This window comes from Watersipora subatra, chromosome 4 (assembly GCF_963576615.1).
Source record: "Watersipora subatra chromosome 4, tzWatSuba1.1, whole genome shotgun sequence".
Taxonomy (NCBI): Eukaryota; Metazoa; Bryozoa; class Gymnolaemata; order Cheilostomatida; family Watersiporidae; genus Watersipora; species Watersipora subatra.
In genome coordinates this window covers 15,469,704-15,491,819 of record NC_088711.1, presented here as the reverse complement: position 1 = coordinate 15,491,819, position 22,116 = coordinate 15,469,704, and the positions used below count along the sequence as shown (strand labels likewise).

The 22,116-nt window shown below is 34.4% G+C and overlaps 2 protein-coding genes across 2 annotated transcripts; one reads left to right on the top strand and one right to left on the bottom strand.

Moving 5' to 3' along the window:
- Positions 1 to 270: 270 nt before the first annotated feature.
- On the top strand, positions 271 to 6,785 carry LOC137393970 (dynein light chain Tctex-type 5-like). Its single transcript, XM_068080688.1, has 3 exons — positions 271 to 556; positions 4,762 to 4,910; positions 6,475 to 6,785. The coding sequence occupies exons 1-3, from the start codon at positions 271 to 273 to the stop codon at positions 6,694 to 6,696; spliced, it is 657 nt and encodes a 218-aa protein (XP_067936789.1). The 3' UTR covers positions 6,697 to 6,785.
- A 183-nt stretch (positions 6,786 to 6,968) lies between these two features.
- LOC137395309 (potassium voltage-gated channel protein Shab-like) lies at positions 6,969 to 22,068 on the bottom strand. The gene is made up of 5 exons (XM_068082205.1): positions 21,388 to 22,068; positions 16,592 to 16,794; positions 9,799 to 10,734; positions 8,656 to 8,794; positions 6,969 to 8,056 (listed from the first exon to the last, which is right to left on the bottom strand). Exons 1-5 carry the CDS (start codon positions 21,803 to 21,805, stop codon positions 7,989 to 7,991), a joined length of 1,764 nt encoding a protein of 587 aa, XP_067938306.1. The 5' UTR covers positions 21,806 to 22,068; the 3' UTR covers positions 6,969 to 7,988.
- Between the last annotated feature and the right edge of the window lie 48 nt (positions 22,069 to 22,116).

The following is a 22,116-nucleotide window of genomic DNA, read 5'->3' as shown; positions in this document are numbered from 1 at the left end:
CTGGTGCTTCTCTCGCCATTCTGTAATCTTGTTCTTATCTTATGTACTTGAGTGAATAACAAATACAAGTCTAATAAATGATCAATAAATCCCTAATCATTAATTCTCAAACAAATTATCGCAGTTAACTTTACACGGAAAATAGCATATGTTCCGTTATCTAACAATGAACGAGATTGTAGTCATGGTGAGGACCTTTCAAATTGCCCCAGTCTATAGTGTGCGAGTGAATTGACAGACGCTTATTGCTTCAGCTCTAACCTAGCAGGCATGTCTCAGAAAAAAGTTTCTGTGGTAATCGAGCCACCAAAAAAAACGAATGATCGATCGAGGAAGACGAGTGAAGGTTCCAGTACGAAAGGCTCGCTGACGAGAGGCACACCAAGCACTCCTGGCAAAAGAAGTTCTGTAGCTTTTCAAGATGGAAGGCATATGTCAATCGTGGATGCCGATGGTCACGGGCATCACAGGAGAGATTCTAGTGGTCAGCTGCTGATGCTGCCAGTTGATTTGACCCGGCGACGAAGGTCACAGTCTTGGCAGGGACACCCAATCCGTAAGATAGTAGCGTCCATCAAACCTTCTTCTTGCCTTTTGGCCTCAAAAACAGCTCATCCTCGATACTCAATTTACAAATTCTCATCTACTTTTAAGCAATTTTGAAAAACTAGTTAGGAAACAACACGAGCTTTCTTGTAAGGAATTGACGCTGATCGGTTTTTCTCAGTAGTTCTGTTTTTTCAAGTACTTATTCATACATTTTATCACACAACTATGCGATGTGAATATAATCAGAAAGCTAATTAGGGTTTTTTGTCTTAAAAATGGCATTTACAATTATTGTTAGGAACAGAAGCTATTACTGTACAGCCCACAATTATTCCACTACTCAGGTTCTGGGCAAGTCGGCAGATAGTTTTTGCAGACGCGTTCTCTTATCCACTAAACCTTTTCCTAGGTATAAGAGTCAAGCAATAATTCAGAGTTGTGTTCTTCTGTGACAATAGCTCTGTATCATTATTTATTGCTGAGCTTAAGCCTAGATGATAAATATAAAACAGCCTCCCCTCCTTAAAATCCTTTGTCTAAATACAAAATCATGTTCGACCCAATTTCAAATGTATTTTTCTAAGCCTTTCAAAAATATTTCAATTTTCGATTTCATCCGCCATTCAAATTTTCAAAACAATTTTCAAAACATGAAAAGAACCGTATTAATTGTTCATTACTTTGATATTGTGTAGAGGTTACTTCTACTACTAGTGCTTACATAAGAAAAGTAAATATTTTGCCTGATGCAGTGGTTTAGTGAGATTATAGCAGTCTGGGTCAGCTAAAAATGTGTTCGTGTTTTGAAAAGAGTGTGAGAGTTCTATGGGTGCTGCCTGAGTTTCATAGGAATGTATAAAAGTCAGCGGCAGTCTTGTGAAACTGACTAGAAAGATACCAATGATGATAATCCCAAAATAACTACCCGAGAATATCAAACACAATAACTAAGTGCTTAACCAGCTGTTGAGACAAGAGAACACAACTGCAGTATAAGGAACTCTTTGTTGTCTGTAGCTCACTATGTACATGCATGTATGTGCATATGTACATACGTACATACGCATGTACGTACGTATGTATGTACGTATGTATGTATGTACGTATGTATGTACGTATGTATGTACGTATGTACGTATGTACGTACGTACATACGTACGTACATACGTACATACATACGTACGTACGTATGTACGTACGTATGCACGTATGTATGTACGTATGTATGTACGTATGTATGTACATATGTACGTATGTACATATGTACGTACGTATGTACGCACATGTGCATGTACGTATGTATGTATTTATGACTTTTGATTGGCATTTGTAATCATCAACAGAAGGATGTTTTTTGTTGAATGTTAAAAAAAAGAAAAAATGAAGACAGAAATAAAAAATTATTGAGTGAGTTGAACAGATGTGTTTCAAAAGTTGGTAATCTAATACTATTGTGGAAAAGTCGGGTTAATGAATTGAAGGTTGTAGTAACAGCAAGTTTATAAACTGAAGCATGCAGTATGTTGGTACATGGAAAAGAAAATGACGTCTGTCATACGTGTGAAAGTTAAATACAAATATTCTGGGCATAGTTTATGCAGCATTTTGAAACCTGTAACTTGTGCTGGAAACTATGATTTGTAAACTGGTACAAAGTGTCGACTCAATCAGAGCTATTTGTTTACTAAGAATTTTTTTCTCAAACGGTTTTGTTATGATTCCCTCGCTGGGTGATCACTAGTTTAATGCTCAAGAGAAGACAACTTCATATATGTTCTGACTAAGATTTAAAACAAGCAGCATCATTTCCTGTAATGGTAAACGCTATAGAAACTATTTCTAATTAATAAATACTACAACATTGCTACTTCCCTCAGGTTTCAGCTAAAAAAACTGTAGTCACAACTCCAAAATGGTAATAGGGCTCGAAAAAGACATTTGGGTGAATGAAAACTGTGCTAAATATAATTTTGTTAAGAGACAACTAAATTGTTGGCCATTATAGAGCTTAGATCTGAAGACTTGAATGCTTAAAGGCTTAAAGCTTAAAAACCTTTTATCACAGCGTTAACACTTGTAGATAAATCAGTTGAAGGTCAAAGAATAGTCAGTTTCCTACAATGACTAAAAGCTAGGAGATTGAGTAGCAAGCTGGCATATCTAGAGAGCATTACTGTAGTGTAACAGCAAATGGATAACATGAAACTTCTAAACTAACTAGCATTATAAAGGTATTAAGTGTTTCTTGATAAGACTAAAGGACTTAAGTTAATACCATACGGGATATGATAGTCGATACAATAGTCGATACAACAGTCGATATGATAGTTGATACAATGGTCAATATGACAGACAATACGATAGAGGATACGATAGTTAATACGATAGTCGATACGACAGTCGATATGATAGTCGATACAATGGTCAATATGACAGACAATATGATAGAGGATACGATAGTCAATATGTTAGACAATACGATAGGCAATATGTTAGACGATACATTAGATGATGTGATACGGTAAACGATACAGTTTACAATAGGGTAGATAATACAACATAGAATACAGTTTATAATACAGTATACGATACCATGTATACTATATGCTATATGATACAATTGACAACATGGTGTATGACTTGATAACTAATATGGTATAATACGTTATCCTATGTTACAATGTGGTACATGGTATGATGTGCCATAATATGAAAATAACTCCAGATGCTATTGAGAAGTGTTTAGTCACATGACTGTATTTATTTAGATGATTTTGAATGTTGACAGTGTTCTCAGTTCAGTATTCAAAGTAGGGTATATTAGTGCTGCTTGGTATGAAAAGTTAGTTTTATATAAAACTAGCTGTGCTACCCGGCGTTGCCCGGGTAATAGAAAAGTCTTTGGACAGAAAGTTGATTTGTATTTAACATATAACAACATTTGCCATTCTAACTTTCAAACTACATATCATGAGAAAAGTTTTTTGTCTTATAAACAATGAGAAGTAGTGAGAGTTGCTTGCTGTTAGCCTGCGCGCTATCAGCCAGTACGTTTAATAATGTGAGTGAACAGCTTCTCGTGACGTTATGCTATGCCCCGCGTCATATGCAAAGCAGTTAGGTATTTGCTCTCATACAATGACTTATATTGGCAAGGAAGCAATTCGATTTCTGTAGTCTAGTGGGCAAGGTGTCAGACTGGTAAACGGCAGAGTCTGAGATCGAATCTACTTCGGTACGCAATATTTATTCAAAGATTTTAAGATCTATAGCCGGAAAACTAACATACTTTGAGAAATATATATATAGATAGATACTAACAGAATGTTAATAATCAGCTTATAAACAGTGAGAGGTAATGTAGTTGCCTGGCAAATTGCCTGTAGCTAATTTGAGTAAGCTTTCTAATAAGAGTTGTGAGAGCAAGCATAAAATTACATTGTGTCATAATGGAGAGTAGTAGCATATTTTCACTCACATAGCAACATATATTGCCCAATAAGTCCATCAATCTTGTCTCATCAATCATCAAGTCTAAATGGTAAGGTACTTGCCTGATGAATAGGAGGTTCCGAGACCAAATCTTTTGCGATACGGATTTTTCATTCCCAAATTTTAATAGCTATAGCTGGACAAACCGAACTACACACAGACAAACTTTGAGATTTTTATATATACATGTATATTAAGTATGGCAGGTATATTGATTTTATTTTTTATAACTGCTCCTGTACGTGAATACCTCAAATCAGCTCAGCTTTTGACTTTTTGTAATTTTCGTGATTTAGCTTGCTTCAATTCACCGCAAAATAAACTATCAATAAGCCCTGCTGCTATGTGACAGATCAAGTTTTATTCTTTCTTATCACGATGACCTCTTCTATCTTGCATTGAGGGAGCAGTGAGTCTGTTTGTAAATATTATATTGTACATTCTGTGGTGAGCGTTTGTATCATTCTCAATACCTACTGCATAACATGTGCGCAACGTGTTCAGAACTACCACAACTACTAATCTTCTGAACAGGAATTACAAGAAACCATCATAAACAATTTAATATCTAGCCATAAACCATAAGCAACTGGCAATGCAACTGGAAAAACTGGTACCTGGCTTTAGAAGCCAATTAGATATGACCTATATACATGTATATCTACATGTACATCCTTGACACTATGTTCAGCTATTTTGGATACTTACTTTTTTTCCTAGCGACAGTAATAGAATTTGAACCTACTTACCGCTTGGAGCCGACAGGAAAGGTCCCGGTGAAAAGCATTCAGAGCATGATGAACACAGAGGTTGATGGACTCCTTAGAGATCTGGACTACAGCACTGATGAAGCACCGAGTTGGGCACAGGTAAATCTTTATGACTATTTTTTCTAAATATGTATAATATTCTTCTCGCTAATACGGCTTTCCTATCACTTACAGTGAAACTAGAGAGAAATAGAACAACTCAACTTTCTCAAACTGCCACAGTGATGCCATATTCTAATCTTACCAAACTATCAACACTAATAATGATAACAATAACATTGATAGTGATGTAATAATAATAGTAACAACGACAGCAAAGTAAGGGGTGGCCACTGGAGCAAAAGCAGCGGCAGAAAGCAGTCATACAAAATGGCAAAAAAAGCTGTTATAGGGTGTGAAAATACAGGCAAAGCAGCATACGAATGTCCAGTTATAGACAGAAAATCAACAGAAGGTAAGATTGATTAAAAATAGTAATAATCAAAAGAGAAACAAAGATTTTAGGTTAGAGACATCAGTAAAATATTAAAGCGAGGTTATATTATTTATATTCATGATAATAGCAGCACTCAATCTATACATAGAAATCTCAGTGTTTGTCTGTCATTCGTTTGTCCAGTTATAGCAATAAAGTTATAGCAACAAAAAATTACCTTCGTTCTCGATTTGAACCAGCGACATTCCAATCACAAGTGTACTAAATAGCACACATAACCACAAGACTAAACTGTTCATAACATTCCCACCGCTCCTACCATATACTGTATACCCTTTTTGCAATTGCACACACTAAAAGTGCACTTTTTATTATTAGTTAATATTACCTTTTGTGCTTGTTATTTTTTCGAAATTTTATAAAAAGCTAATCTTTTTTGCCGTTACCTATTTTTGCACGTAATTTGTAATTTTCAAGTGACGTTTCAATTTCAAATATGTCGTTACACTCCTATCTCCAGTTTTCCCTAAGGTTCTATCGCTAAATCTTTTATGAAGCTAAATACTTTTCAGATACGCAATGGTATTATCTCAAATAGAAATTGCCTCTACATGCTCTCTCTGTTTGGTCAGACAAAGTACATATCAGACAAACAGTTTCATGTCTCATATTTACATTTGTACGAGTATTGAGAGGTATCGTCCATCAAACTGTTGAATATAAGCTTCTGTTGTAACGGTCACCTTTTATACACACAATTCCATGTACTCAATTTCAATATTAATTCAACATATTAATTATTTTAATTTTGTTTTCTCAGTTTGTATTAATTGTATCATTACCAAGTCATTTTTTATTGTAATCGCTGCAAAACAGACTTTATGTAGCCATTACTTGCTATTTATTTCACATTCAAACACCTTCACAGTTGTTTTATTTGTCATAGCAATAATAATAACAACAATGATGTTCATAAGTAAAAGCCTAAGAGACCTCAGACACAGTTGTTTCAGTTGTTGATGGAGTATTGGGTACAGCCCGAAGATTTAAAAAGGAACTGAGCAAATTAACAATAAGCTAGGCTTGAGGTACCCGTCAAAGCAGTTTCACAGCAGAGAAAAATATGCAGGAAGGTTGTTATGTTTTGAACATTCAAAAAGGTTTACAATATTCCAATGTAACAATTTAGAATTGCTTCGAGTTCCGTTTATCCAATTTCTATTTCAGATTCTCACAGAACGTCTTAAATCTGAAACAAAATGTCTATTACCCCCGGAGAACCGCTACAAAATAGTTGTGAGTGTTGTGGTAGTCCCGAAAAGTCAACAAGGTATTCAGATAAGCTCTCGATGCCTTTGGGATACTGAATATGACACAATAATTAACAGCGTTTATGAGAATAAGGATATCCATGCCACAGCCACTGTATACTGTGTCTATGCACCTTGAATATGACAAGCGATATTTCATTTTGGCTAAGACGTAAGCAGTCTACTGGAAGGCATGTTGACATTACACAACCCACATGTTTTCAACCCATTTTTGATTTATTTGAAACAGCAGATATGTTGCTCAAACAAGAATGTGCTGATCACATACCAATAACCAGATAATTCTGTTTAGGACTGTAACAGTCTGAAATGAAATGTCTAATTTTATCACTCTATTACTTTATTACCAACAAAATATATAGAAAGAAGAAGCAAGCGTTTCAGCGCTGAATATTTGCCATTTATGATCTGTGAGCAAATAAACTAAAGCCTAAATAGCCTCACTGTACATTTTAAGGTATGCTTAGTTCTGTCTTATGCACCAACTACAATGATCTCTAAACCCCAACTATAGAGTACCACATACAGTATTTTATTACATTCTGTTTGCATAGTCTGCGACTAGAGCTCAAGGCTAGGAGATAGCAACAGTGTTAGGAGCCCAATAAATGCTATACAGATAAGGTAAGCTGGCAGATTGGTGAATATACCATAGCTATAGTGAGTAATTAATTTTATAAATATAATAAAAAAACAACTAGAAAATATCTGAAAAAAAATTTAGGGAACAGTTCAGCAGTTTATGAAAATAGAATTAGACAGTTGTTTATACTCATATTGCTGCACGAGTTATGTACACATACAATACCAAATCTTGCAATGTTTTTAGACAAGAAGGGCTGCTGATATCAATAGCAGTTTGGAGAGTTTTTCATACAATATGAAAGACACTGCATGCAATAAGAAAGGGTTTGCCAGTGACAAAACATAACATTGTAAGGCATGCAATATGAAAGGTATTGCATGCAATATGAAAGGTATTGCAAGCAATATGAAAGGTATTGCAAGCGTGTCTATAAAATGGATACAAAATGATTAAAGCGAGTTACAGAGCAAGCAATATTTTTGACGTTAATGTCAAAATGGTAAGACAGCTACTAATAATATATTGGACAAAAGTAAATAAAATAGTTGGAATGAACTTATTGCAATGTCATTCATGTAGAGATTTCTGGTTAAGGTAAAATAAGTCACTTTACCTTTTGGTTACGAAATGTTTGCTTGGCTTGTCACATTGTGTAACATAACTACATCATCCTGAGGTCATTTGCTATTTTACATTTCTCTGAATGTCACATGACATCAAATAAAAAGTCGAATGCCAATAAAGTCTGAATATAGTCTCAGGCTTTTGTAAATATTCTGTTATAAAATAAAAGTATTCTTAAGATAAGGCATGGCGTGACAACTTCAGGTCTTACGGCTGAATCTTGAGCGTTTGTACTCGCTTGAATCTTTCATTTCATATTCTTCAATTCCTAAAACCCAACACAATATTAAACAAAGCTTATTTGTAGCATGTGTGAAGAACGGCATTGCATTTAAGAGTTGTCTCATCGAGGTCAGAGTAAGACAACCTCTCGAGAAAACTAGATCGATCCGGATTTCTTTTTTGTGACTCAAGTGAACTATGATAATAACTCAGCACTCAGCAGCTCAAAATGGTAGGATAATGCCTTCTATCACCCCTTCTTAATATTTCTAATAGTCATGAAAAATGCTGCCTAATACCTTTAATAAAAGTTTGACAAAACTCTATTAAAACTTGTATGTTGCTATTTAGTATTTTACTTATAATAACATCCTATGACATACTAGCACTTACTAAAGACTATTTAACTTTAAAAACCATAAACCACAGCTTTGAAGTAAGCGTTGGTCTGGTTTAAAACCAACCACAAGTATGCAGCCTGTCGCTTTAAAGGATTATAGTATTTCTGCTCCTTCTGTCAGTGTGCTATTGCAAAATCTATGAACATAATACAGCGAAACCATTGCCCTTGATCTGAAAATATTTATGTCACAAGCTTCTAGTAAAAGTATCTACCTATTTTGATAATCTGATAAAATCGCTTACCGCCTGCAGCTGTGTGATTCATGTTCTGGTCTGAATCAGCTTCGTGGAATGAAGATGGTCTGTTTGCCAAAAATTTATTTTTAGAACTATCTACTTTCTTAGGATCACCAGTAGCGCCATCACAGTTCCTGTCACTTTTCTAGAATGACAATAATAACAACAATGACAACACCAAGCTGACAACAACAACAAATATACTTTTTTGCAAAAAACAACTTTCGGCAAAGCAGATTGCAAGAATCTTCACCTGTTTTCTATGAGCTCGTACTTTATTGTAGTAAGCAATGACATCCGTAATACGCAGATAGTTTGTTATTTGAATATAAACAAGTATTTAGCAGAACACAGAATAACTTCAACTTTAATAACAATCACTAAAAGTAAATCGTTCCGTTATATTCTTACAACAAACATATATATATATATATGTTGCCTCTATATATATATATATATATATATATATATATATATATATATATATATGTTGCCTCCATATATATATATATATATATGTTGCCTCTATATATATATATATATATATATATATATATATATATGTTGCCTCTATATATATATATATATATATATATATATATATATATATATATATATATATATATGATGAGGCTTCAATAGCCGAAACAGTACTGTCTGTAGCATGAGTATATATATATATATACATATATATATATATATACATATAAATATATATATATATATATATATATATATAGAGTGCATAAGTAAATGTATGTAATGTACAAATAATATATGTTATGCACAAGTAATATATGTTATGCACAAGTAATATATGTTATGTACAACTAATATATGTTATGCACAAGTAATATATGTTAGGCCTATATGCTAGTAATATATATTATGTACAAGTAATATACATGTATATTATATACAAGTAATATATGTTGTACAAGAGTAACATAAGTTGTGTACAAGTAATACATGTTATATACTAGTAATATATATATCATGTATATGTAATATATGCTTTGTATGAGTAATATATACTATGCACAAGTAATATATGTTCTATATCAGTAATGTATGCTATGCACAAGTAATATACGGTATGCATGAGTAATATATGCTATGTACAAAATACGGTTACGCAATATCATGTACCTTGATAAGTTCTTCGTCCTCTTCATGAAACTTTGTTTCAATTTCGAGAGGACTGCAGACAATTTCAAGCGTCTCGTCTCGACCCAAATCATCAGGAGTCAAAACGTTGGTAACGCTTGAGAATGCCTCCTGCAGAGTTGAACTAGCTAAATATATGCTTTCCTTTTCTTCGTACTTCTTTTTCTGTTCTTCTCGATGTCCCATAGCCTTTTGTTTTCTCATTTGGTCTTTATAAAACTCAGCAAAGTTGTTAACGATGATGGGAATTGGTAAAGCGATAACCAGCACTCCACAAATGGCGCAAGCAGAGCCGATAAGCTTCCCAAAAAGAGACGTAGGCGCGATATCCCCGTAACCAACTGTAGTCATGGTAATGATGGCCCACCAGAACGCTCCTGGAATGCTAATGAATTTTGTATCTAAGGTGTCCTTCTCAGCGAAGAATACGAGACTTGAAAAGATGAGCACAGTAATGCAGAGGAACATCATGAGTAGCCCGAGTTCTTTGTAACTGCGTTGCAGCGTGTAACCGAGGGATTGGAGACCTGTCGAATGTCTGGCCAGCTTTAAAATCCTGAGCACTCGCAAAATTCTAAATATTTGAACTATTTTTCGAACATTGACGAACTGATTCATACTTTTGGTGTTATCGGTCTCCTGCAGACCGAGAGAGAGGTAGTAAGGTAGAATAGCCAAGAGGTCAATAACGTTAAGAGTTCCCTTAAAAAATTTCCATTTGTTTGGCGAAGCCCAAAATCTGAGAAGATATTCTATTGTAAACCATGTTATGCACACGGCTTCTACCGTTTCGAGATGCGGGTTGTCGACAGACACAGTTGGGTCATCTTCATCTGGCACTTGCAGTTCTGGCAGAGTGTTGAGGGTAAGCCCGATGGTTGACATGATGATGAATAGAATGGAAATAACTACGACCACCTAGGAAAGAATATAATACATTATAGAATGCTTTAGTACCTGCTGCTAGAAGACAGCTGACCGCAATCTTAAACTTTATAATCAAAGCATTCCCATTCATCGTGAAAAGATTGCAAATATTTTTGCTGTTAGAAGCATATCTGAAGGAATTAGTGATGATTTGGAAGTTATGGTACCACATGCTCACAGCATGAAAGAACAAGAACCAAAGAGACATTGAAAACAAGTTAGGGATGATTGACTAATCACACCTTCCTTATACATTCTGTAGCCATAAAAGTTGACAGTTATTTAAAAACTCATGTTCACTCTTGAGAGTTTGCTGGTGTGACACTTGTTTATCATAAGTAAATACAGAATACAGTTTAGTAAGAAATGGTCAATGTTGCTGGGTTGAGATAGTCCAATAATAAATTGTCAGCAAATTTCTCATACCGTAATAGCCGATGAAAATGAAGTTTGCTATGAGCTCTGTTTTAAGGCTGACACTGTGTATACAACTCACTAGAGATGACAAGATGTATAAAATTCATTAAATATATCATAGTATACACTATTAAATTATATATTATATAATTTTACATCGTATATGTGCTTATACTGTATATATATATACACATATCTATATATATATACATAATTATCGAAGTGTGTCCGCGTGTCTGTCTGCATTCCGGCTATAGCTATTATTAGAATAACTGTAACTAGACAACAATGCTGACGCAACGTCATGGAGTACTGTCATTAGAAGCCTAGCAGCTTACTGGAATTTCTCATTGGCAATGTGCTAGGCTAATAGCTTGAAAGTTACAGTTGTTTGGCAAAGTTTTAAAACCGTTTCAGTAGTTTTTATTTTTCTCTTAATTTAATCCAAATACACAAAACCCTTTTCTCATGATATGTAGTTTGAAAGTTAGAATAGGAAATATTGTTATATGTTAAATACAAATCAATTTTCTGTCCAGACTTTTTTATTACTCGGGCAACGCCGGGTAGCGCAGATAGTACATGTATATATGTATATACATTTATATACAGATGTATGTATATGTATATGTATGACTACCTATATCTATATATATGACTATATGTATATGTATATATATGACTGTATGTATATGTATATGTATATATATGACTGTATGTATATGTATATGTATATATATGACTGTATGTATATGTATATGTATATATATGACTGTATGCATATGTATATATATGACTGTATGTATATGTATATGTATATGTATATATATGACTGTATGTATATGTATATGTATATATATGACTGTATGTATATATATGACTGTATGTATATTTATATGTAATTTCAAAAGAATTAAGTTAAAAAAGAGAACTCTAAACTCTGCGAGTTGAATATATTAAAACTAGATGATTTTTGACTAAAACTTTCTCTTGGCAGCTACAGGTTTGTTTTGTGCTTGACGCTCATCAGGCAGTTACCCAAGCTGACGAGCTTTTATATAATTGTATATGTTATTTTGCTTTTATATAATTGATGTGTATATTATATAATTATATATATACATCAACATTCAATCGCAACAATTTATATTTGTTATTGACTTTAGATATTACTTGTGTATAACCATGACAAATGATTATAAATAATTTCAAGAGAAAGTTACTCCTGATTAAAAGAAAGTTGTCTATGCATTTTGAGTTTCTCAAAATGCATAGACTGCTGCTGGGTACGCTTTTCATATTTGAGATCAACAAGAACAATGGTCTGTTTGTATACAATGGTAAAGTGAGTTAGTACTATTACAGGCTAATTATATCTGAAGTCAGTTAAGTTGAGATTTATTACTTCGGAACAATAAGTATCTTGTATTTAACGGCTGCATTGCTTTGGCTGATTGTTTTAAGAACTGAATTCTCTGACAAAACTTCTACTTGGAACTTTGAATACCGGTATTGCGCTTGACAACCATAATTTATAGCATGTGTTCCATAATATCAGCAACCACTATATTGTATTAAGCTTTTGTATGCTTGACTGCTCCTGAGAAAACTAAAAACAAAATAAATTTGTGATTACAATTTTAATACAAAATCAATGCTATTAAATTTTTGTATACGAATTGTTACATACGAATATCTCCAGGCTCAAAATGTTAAATAAATTATATATAATTATACATAAACATTGATAATATAATAAAAATTGTAAAAAGTAACTATTGAAAGTTATAAAAAAATGAATTGCTTGAAGCCTTCGAAATTAGTTAAGGTGGCAAACCATGCACAGACACATCCACGTGCTTGCATTCCTTCATATAAAAGCAGAATATAAATGATAATACATTCTGTCTAATTAAGCTTGAATAAGCTATAGAAACTGCTTGCATTCCCCAAACCACAGGCTAAGGAATGTCCAAAACACACAAGACTTATCTGCCCCATATCAATTAAGGAAAAATGTTAAAGAACAACTTCATATCGATGGAAACCTGTTGGATCATGAAAACACTGATTTTGATCTTATCTTATGACCACTCCATTTTTAAAGGTTGACTTGCAACAAAATTCACATTACAGTTATTTGGTATGAAAAGATTCACCATGTCTTACTCTGTTGTGTTGTAGGTTCAAAATAAGTGGGAATGTGATCACAAGCTCTTAAAAGCTCAAAAACAAAAAGCCGCCGTAGATTAGAATCTCTTTATTTATCCGACGTAGCCATTACAGTTTGGTTATTGTCTTGTCACGTGATGTTCTCACGTGAATTGAAAAGCCAATAAAAAGCTCAATATAAAACTTATCGTAGCACTAGTTTATGACAAACACTTCGGGTTTTACCGAAGACCTGTATCAAATATAAATGCTCGCTACTTTACAGTTTTGTTTCGGCTTGAACTAATCGTCAAGTCGTAATCTGATCATGTGACCCAATACTTCGCAAATAGTTTCTGCAGCACTTTTCGATTATCACAGGTGACCAACAGGCTCGTCATAATTATCTAACAATGATATGTACTCCTTCGAGGAAAGGTTAAAAAATTAAATGAATTTTTACGGTAAGTTATAAGATATCAGTGCTAAAAGTGACAGCATTACAATGACGATAAAACAGACGCGTAAGAGCAATAGACATGGTTTTATTGAATGCGTGAAGTATATTTGTGAAAGTATTTTGACGAATAAGGCTGCATGAAAGTGTAAACAGAAACCATCTACCACAACTACGTCTCATTCGAGTCGTTTTGGAAAGATAATCCAAACTACGGCGGTCTCATGTGGCTGCGATTAACTGTTCGTTTTTGAGCTTTTAAGAGCTTGTAATCACATTCCCACATATTTTGCACCTACAACACAACAGAGTAAGACAGAGTGAATCTTTTGATATCAAATAACTGTAATGTGAATTTTGTTGCAAGTCAACCTTTAAGAATCAAAGTTTTTTGTATGCCACATTTTGACATTTTTCAAATACGTGAAGATTATGTATAAACGTCATAGCAAAAAAGGCAGTTACCATAATTCATTTTTACATGACAACCATTTTATAAGGAAGCCCTTGAGAGGTGTTAGAGCGAGTTGGGTGGGAGCGAGGAAATGAAGCGTTGTAAGCGCCGAGGCATCACCGTAACCTAAATATCTATTTGTAAATGATTAGTTGCCCCCGAATGAGAGAGCGAGAGGTCAGTGCTTTGGCTAGTTATATCGCCAGACTAGAAGATGCTGCAGGCAGCCAGTACCATTCCTCCGCATGCCTTCGCATGCCTCAGCAGCCCACTTACCTTGTTTATCTGTTTAAATAAGACCAACCGTTTGTAATGAACGAACCGTAACTAGGAGAATAATGATGACAGTATATAAAGATTAAACTACCATGCATGTCTGAAAGGAAATGTTCAACATAATTGTATCTATCTACCCATTTAGCTATCTAACTATTTATATACCTATATATATATCTACATGTATCTATCTACCCATCTAGCTATCTAACTATTTATATACCTATACATCTATCTATTTATCTACATATCTACCTATCTACATGTATCTATCTACCTATCTAGCTATCTACCTATCTAGCTATCTATCTGTTTATGTATCTACCTACCTACCTACCTACCTACCTACCTACTTACCTACATACCTACCTATCTTTCTATTTACATATCTACTTATCTTCCCATCAGCCTATCTATCCAACTACATGTATTTATATAGGCCTACCGATCTAGCTATCTATCTACGTACATATCTACCTATCTACTATCGACATGTATCTATCTATCTATCTTTCTATCTATCTATCTATCTATATATCTATCTATCTATCTATCTATTTATCTATCTATCTATCTATCTCTCTATCTATCAATCGCTCTATCTATCTATTTATCTATCTATCTATTTATCTATCTATCTATATATCTATCTATCTATCTATTTATCTATCTATCTATCTATATATCTATCTATCTATCTATCTATCTATCTATCTATCTATCTATCTATTTATCTATCTATCTATTTATCTATCTATCTATATATCTATCTATCTATCTATCTATCTATCTATCTATCTATCTATCTATCTATCTATCTATCTATCTATCTATCTATCTATCTATCTATCTATCTATCTATCTATATATCTATCTATCCATCTCTCTATCTCTCTATCTATTATCTATCAACCGCTCTATCTATCTATTTATCTATCTATCTATCTATCTATCTATCTATCTATCTATCTATCTATCTATCTATCTATCTATCTATCTATCTATCTGGTTGTACAGCGAGTTCAAAAAGACCCATTTTTGAAATGCAAGTTTTTTAATTTAGTATTTAAAATTTTGGAAACTTGCAAAGAGGTCAAATGCATTATCATCAATTGAATGTCAAACAATGAGTCCATTCATATTCCCTATGCACAAGGGGTTTGCATATGGAATGTGTGGTATGTTAATCCCAATCTCGTATACCATCCAATAGTAGAAAAAGTATGGGGGATTTTGCCTTAAATTTGGTACACGTTGGTAAACAATGGTACAAATGAGTACACACTGGTACACATGAGTACACACTGGTACACATAGGTACACATGAGTACACATTGGTACACATGGGTACACATTGGTACACATTGGTACACATTGGTACACATTGGTACACGTTGGTACTTAATAGCAGAGTCCTGTAGGCAATAGCTTAGTGCATGCCTCTCAATGCATCATTAAAAATTGTAACCTGAGATTTTTATCAATAGTTAATGATTGTAGGCTACAATAAGTGAGTACTTGCCATATAAGAAATGTGCTTAGTTTATGCTAAAAACATTTTTATTGGATTCATTCGAGAGTCATTCTCTAATCGATAGAGCAATAACTGTGTTGTGTTGAAAATCGCAGGTAGAACATAACTCCAAATTTAGGAATACTCGCAAGTCTAAATGATTACTTGTCGGGTACTTTCATTCAATAATAGACACTTTTATGTATATCCCAGAGGACTGCGTATAGAGAGTCCAAAAGCAATCTTTCCGATTTATCATTCAAACAGAAACTTGCATAGTATACATATAAAAGGCAGTAGAGGTGAAAAGCGACTACCCAATAGATATTGCACAAGTTAACAACGAGCTGTGATGCTGATAAACAATATTTCCTTATATCGACCCAAACAAGCCACTCAACTGTCGGATCGTTATCTACTATTGTGAAAACTTTCATCTTGAAGAGCAGTTTAATGCACTTCCGATGCAGAAAGACTAGAGGATACCAAACGACTATTAATGATTTTTGCTCCCAGTAGATATAATATTAACAGCCCGACAAAGTACTGCTGTCTTGCTGCCGCTGTCTTGCTGACTTACATGCGCTGTCCTCGAGGTTTGAGGATTCTCTAACACATTCCATACGATTTCCCTAGCTTTATTGTACCTCCCTTCACCAAAGTGTTCTACTTCCTTTTTAGCGTGCAGGCATTCCTTCTCCTTGCGCAGCTCCTCTAGCATGTGGTCCCGTTTCTGGTTTAGTTTGTTAAGGCAACACGGCTCTAGATAGAATTCATCTATTCCTGAAGAAGTCATCAAAATCTATATGAAAGCCAGGGAAATGCTTAAATAGAATATCTGGATAGAGCTTGGTTGATGATGAAGAGAGTGTATAACTTTAATTGACAAACATTGTTGGCTTTTTAACACCAAGCAACTCAAATAAAAAGAGTTTCACTTTTAAGTTCATGATGGGTTAGGCATGAAAACATGTAATGTATCAGGTGCACCCAGAACTCTTGAGGGTCTGTCCGTATTGCGTCAGCAAGTGAGTGTTAGATGACGCTCTAAGCAGAGTCAGCACACATAAGTTGGTCGCAGAGTCAGCACACAGAAGTTGGTCAAGGACCGTTTACCTCAAATGATCATGTAGCTCTAGCATACTATTAGACTCTATAAATACGGTGCCAAACCTCTCAACTATTAAGAGGCTAATATATAGTCTTTACTATAATAAAAAACTCGGTTCCTCTGTCCAAAGGTTGTTGTTTTTCTCAAAAACATCCGGTTCATGGGTAAGTGTTGGGCAAAATAATTCCATCATACAGAATTCGTACGCCCAACATTTAGCCAGAAAGACAAACACTTAATGCCTGAGCCAATCAGGTGTTACCTTAGGTTCGCTTTCAGGCATTTTGGAATAATTTTACAGGCACTTATTGCACCTGATGATCTCTCAGTGCACACCAGAGTACTGCCAGGGTACTAGTACAAGAAAGTATCATCAAATACTACTAACTGCATAACTTTGTAGAAAAGTTGAAATTTTATCCTAGGGTAACGAAAGTTTGCGTTTTAAGATGGAGAAATCTTTGAAGTGCCCTCCACTACTTTGAACAGGAACAGAGTAAAGCATTAGTTTCCCTTTAGTCATGTACAATGAAAACGTAAATTTAATTTTGTTCAATTCAAATGAGTTTCAAACTATAATCAAACTCTGCTATTGATCACCTCAAAGTATGAATTTCTATTAAATTATAAAAGTTGGAGCGAATATCTGACTCTAAACCTTACGTTCAGCAGCCTCGACCAAAGTTTCTTGACATATTGCAGTTATCAAACAAAAGATCGAGGGGCTAAGAATGTCAGAAACAACGTATAAAAATATGAAATGATAAAAACATGAGTTAGATTAATTAAACTATCTACCTATTTTAATTAAAGTACGTTACATCACATGTCTTTATCACTATTGCAATTTATGAACCTGAGCAGTGCTGAGCCTACACTTCTGTTCACATGTCTCTCAGGTAAAATAAAATAAACTGCCTCTTTCTCTTGTTTATTATTTTATAATTAATTAATTTTTTGCATTCAGTTGTATATAGTATATTTATTTTAATGCCCTGCTTAAGTACATGCAATATTTATAAAGATATCATCATAGATGGTTGGACTGTAGAACCAATTAAGTGAATTAAAATGTATAATTACAAAAATTTTTAATTCAAAATAAAATGGTTTTAACATGTGAAGAGCATCGCAGAAAGAATTAGCGATGCATGCATAGAGCTTTGTCTTCATTGAACACCAATATTTCAAGTCAGTGATTCTGTTTGAACACCAATATGTCAAGTCAGTGATTCTGTTTGCACACCAATATTTCAAGTCAGTGATTCTGTTTGAACACCAATATTTCAAGTCAGTGATTCTGTTTGAACACCAATATTTCAAGTCAGTGATTCTGTTTGCACACCAATATTTCAAGTCAGTGATTCTGTTTGAACACCAATATGTCAAGTCAGTGATTCTGTTTGCACACCAATATTTTAAGTCAGTGATTCTGCTTGAACACCAATATTTCAAGTCAGTGATTCTGTTTGAACACCAATATTTCAAGTCAGTGATTCTGTTTGAACTACAATATTTCAAGTCAGGGATTCTGTTTGAACTCCAATATTTCAAGTCAGTGATTTTGTTTGAACTCCAGTTACAGATTCAGTACGTATACTGACTCTACTCTTATAGGATGTTTATGATACATTCCGGGTGATTTACAACGATGAACACGAATAACCAGTTATTTGTTTAGTTATTAACACTGTTAATAATACCTATACAAATAACTGTTTATTCGTGTTCATAACAGTGTTAATAACTAAATTTATTGTAAAAAAATCAAAAACTTGAACCAAAATCATTTTTTTCTGAAAAGTGTCATATTTAGTGAGAGAAGATATTTCTCATACCAGGACTATTGTTTACTGAAAGCAAATGTGTACTTCTAGATAAATAGTAATAAATGATGTCAGCCCACAGTCTCAACGCTTTTATTTTTGATTTTATACTACAACAGATTAAAATTAGCTACAAATCTGTCATAAATGTTCAACAACACCTCTAAAGTTCATTCAGAATAGTTATATGAAAATGAAAGGTTTTTTTCATTCATTACTGCTTTATTAAACACACTTGCCATAACCTTTAATAGCCAGCATTCTTAAGACAACCCAAACAGCGAATCAAATTAGTTTCAGTAAAGTTTCAGTAACTGTCGCATTTTATTCAAAATCAGATTCTCGGACTAAATAATTTATTTTAATCATCAGCAAATACATAAAGCAAATATTTGCTTACAATATCGTTTATTTGATTTAGGCTAGAAATATTTGGCTAAAAAACAACAATACATGTTATCTTGTTTTGATTATAGCAACTATAAATGCCACTTTTTATTCGAATATCACACTTGGTCATAATGACTGTAATCTCAACGCGGGTGGGTTGTGACAGATTTAATTGAGTTGTAATGTGTTTTACACACATTCTGGAATGTTCTTCAAAGGTAAGAACAGGTATCACCTTACAGCCTTGTTACCTATACATTCCGTACCATGGTAAAATATGTTTCTCAAACTGGCTGATGGTATACTGTTTAAATATGATGCAGGAGTAAATTTAATATGCCTCATAAACATATTACATGTAGGTACAACATGTCTATCTATGCCATGTAAGTACAACATGCCTATCTACAAAATGTAGGTACAACACGCCTATCTTCAACATGTAAGTGCAACACGCCTATCTATGACATGTAGGTACAACATGTCTATCTATGACATGCGGGTGCAACACGCCTATCTACAACATGTAGGTACAATACTCCTATCTTTGACTTGTAGGTACAACATGCCTATTCATGACATGTAGGTACAACACGCCTGTCTATGACATGTAGGTACAACATGTATATCTACGATATGTAGATACAACATGTCTATCTATGACATGCGGGTGCAACATGTCTATCTATGACATGCGGGTGCAACACGCCTATCTACAACATGTAGGTACAACACCCCTATCTATGACATGTAGGTACAACATGTCCATCTATGAAATGTAGGTACACCACGCCTATCTATGACATGTAGGTACAACATGTCTATCTATGACATGAATTTCAAACAATGACTTGCTTGTAACTCAACTTAACAAAATGGTGCTTTGTTAACCTGTAAGTACGGAAATTCTGGTAGCAGCTTAAAAAGGCACGATCAACTCTTTGAAAACAAGAATGTAGAAGTGATTCTGTATTGTTTGATTGGCTTTAAACAGAACTATATTGGCTTTGCACATCAACTCCAGTACCACTCTGGTGTTGAAAAAATTTAAAGACACAGTACGCTCAAGCTTTTATGTAAGGGCAAAAATTAAATTTTTTATGACACTCAAAATATGTATAGATTATGATTAAGAGAGAATCAAAAATTTTAAAACAATAATAGAAAATAATACCAACTACCACGGCAGTAGGAAAAGCAATAAAAATTAAATTTAGATGCTAGTTTATAAGCACACCAAGTTGTTTTTAAAAGCCGCAGAAACAAGTTGAATTTGTTGATGATGTTGCTCTGAGCATTTTAATGGAAGTTATGAGTGCTGCCTGCACCAGCATTGCTTAAAGTTTAAACCAAACATCTGATCCTAAGAGTCCAGTATTGAAAGTTGTAGAGAGATAACCATGTGATTATATTAGTCAGAGCATGGCGTTGGGTCTCCTGCGTCATAAGTGTGAACATTAATTAGGCATTACTTTGGCAGATTGAGGCTAAACCTTGTCGAGTTACTCTACGGCACCTTCTTTTAAGCAATAAATATTTGGATGTCTCATCTTTGGCTGCACTTCTGGCAAGTGTTACAGTTTTAAATACACATTGCACTTGAGTCAGTATAACCTTGCTTGCACATAGTTTGCACATACATGCTCACATTTTGTCATAACCAGTGAAGACACTCGAGATAGAGAAGACAACTAATGTTTTTAGTATTATGACAAGTGAACTTTTGAGTTAGTCTGATCAGCATTATAACATCTTATAGGTAATCATGATAGATAGAAGCTATGTCATGTCTCATGTACCCTCATGTGTCTCTGATGTCACAAGACTGTTGCATGCATTCATGTTGTTCAAGGGTATCGCAAACATGGTTCATCTCTAGCCACGCCTAAGTAAAAATTGTTTCAGTACTTTTTACTAGGCAAGCCACTATAATATGAGAATAAGCACGATATGTAAACACGTTAATCAACGTCACCTTCTCGCTGCAGTGTAGCTTAGAAAATTGGCTCAAATTTGCCAGAAGATCCCAGCGGGAGATTGTCTACTCACCCCAATACTCCAGCTCTTCTCCAAAGGAAAGTACACATACATCATCCAGCATGTGTAACTTGCCAGTTCTGTAGAAATCAATGATCGGTGCGAATGCTGTTGGATGTCTGTCAAAGAAAAACTCTTCTGTTTTAACATCATAGTCATCGCAAATTTCCATAATCTGCTCGTGCGTCAGACAATTGCGAAGTTTCCCTAGACGAGTGTTTGGAATTCTGTCTAAAGTCGCCCAGAGTACTTCGTGCTTCTGTCCACCAACGTTTATCGTTACTCTGCTTGTATCCCGGCGACTGACTAGCTCTGGCTGTGAAGTGGATGGCCCTACTGGTGATGCTTGATCAGTCGTGTGTCTTTGTACAACCAAACCGTCTGCATAGTGCAAGTTCATAGAAGAGGCAGCATTTGCTGTTGTGATCATGCTGTTTTGAGCTGGACAGTCAACAACTTCGATTGTTGTCGAGGTTCTGTTCCCATCACAATCCGAAGCTTTCCCTAAAGATTGGGGGTCGGAATACTGAGTTAGTAAGGGATTGCGACGGCTCCTGTGCGTTTCTGTTCGTATCAAGTTTCTCTGCTTGTTGATATCATCTAAGTTGGCCGATGGTTCTGAAGCACTGCAATTAAGCACAAGGATTAAAATGCGCTCAACTGGATAATATTTCTACTTGTCAAAAAGTAGGTGCCAAGCATACCTTGCAACCACTCATTTCATGCTAAAGACAAGCGTGA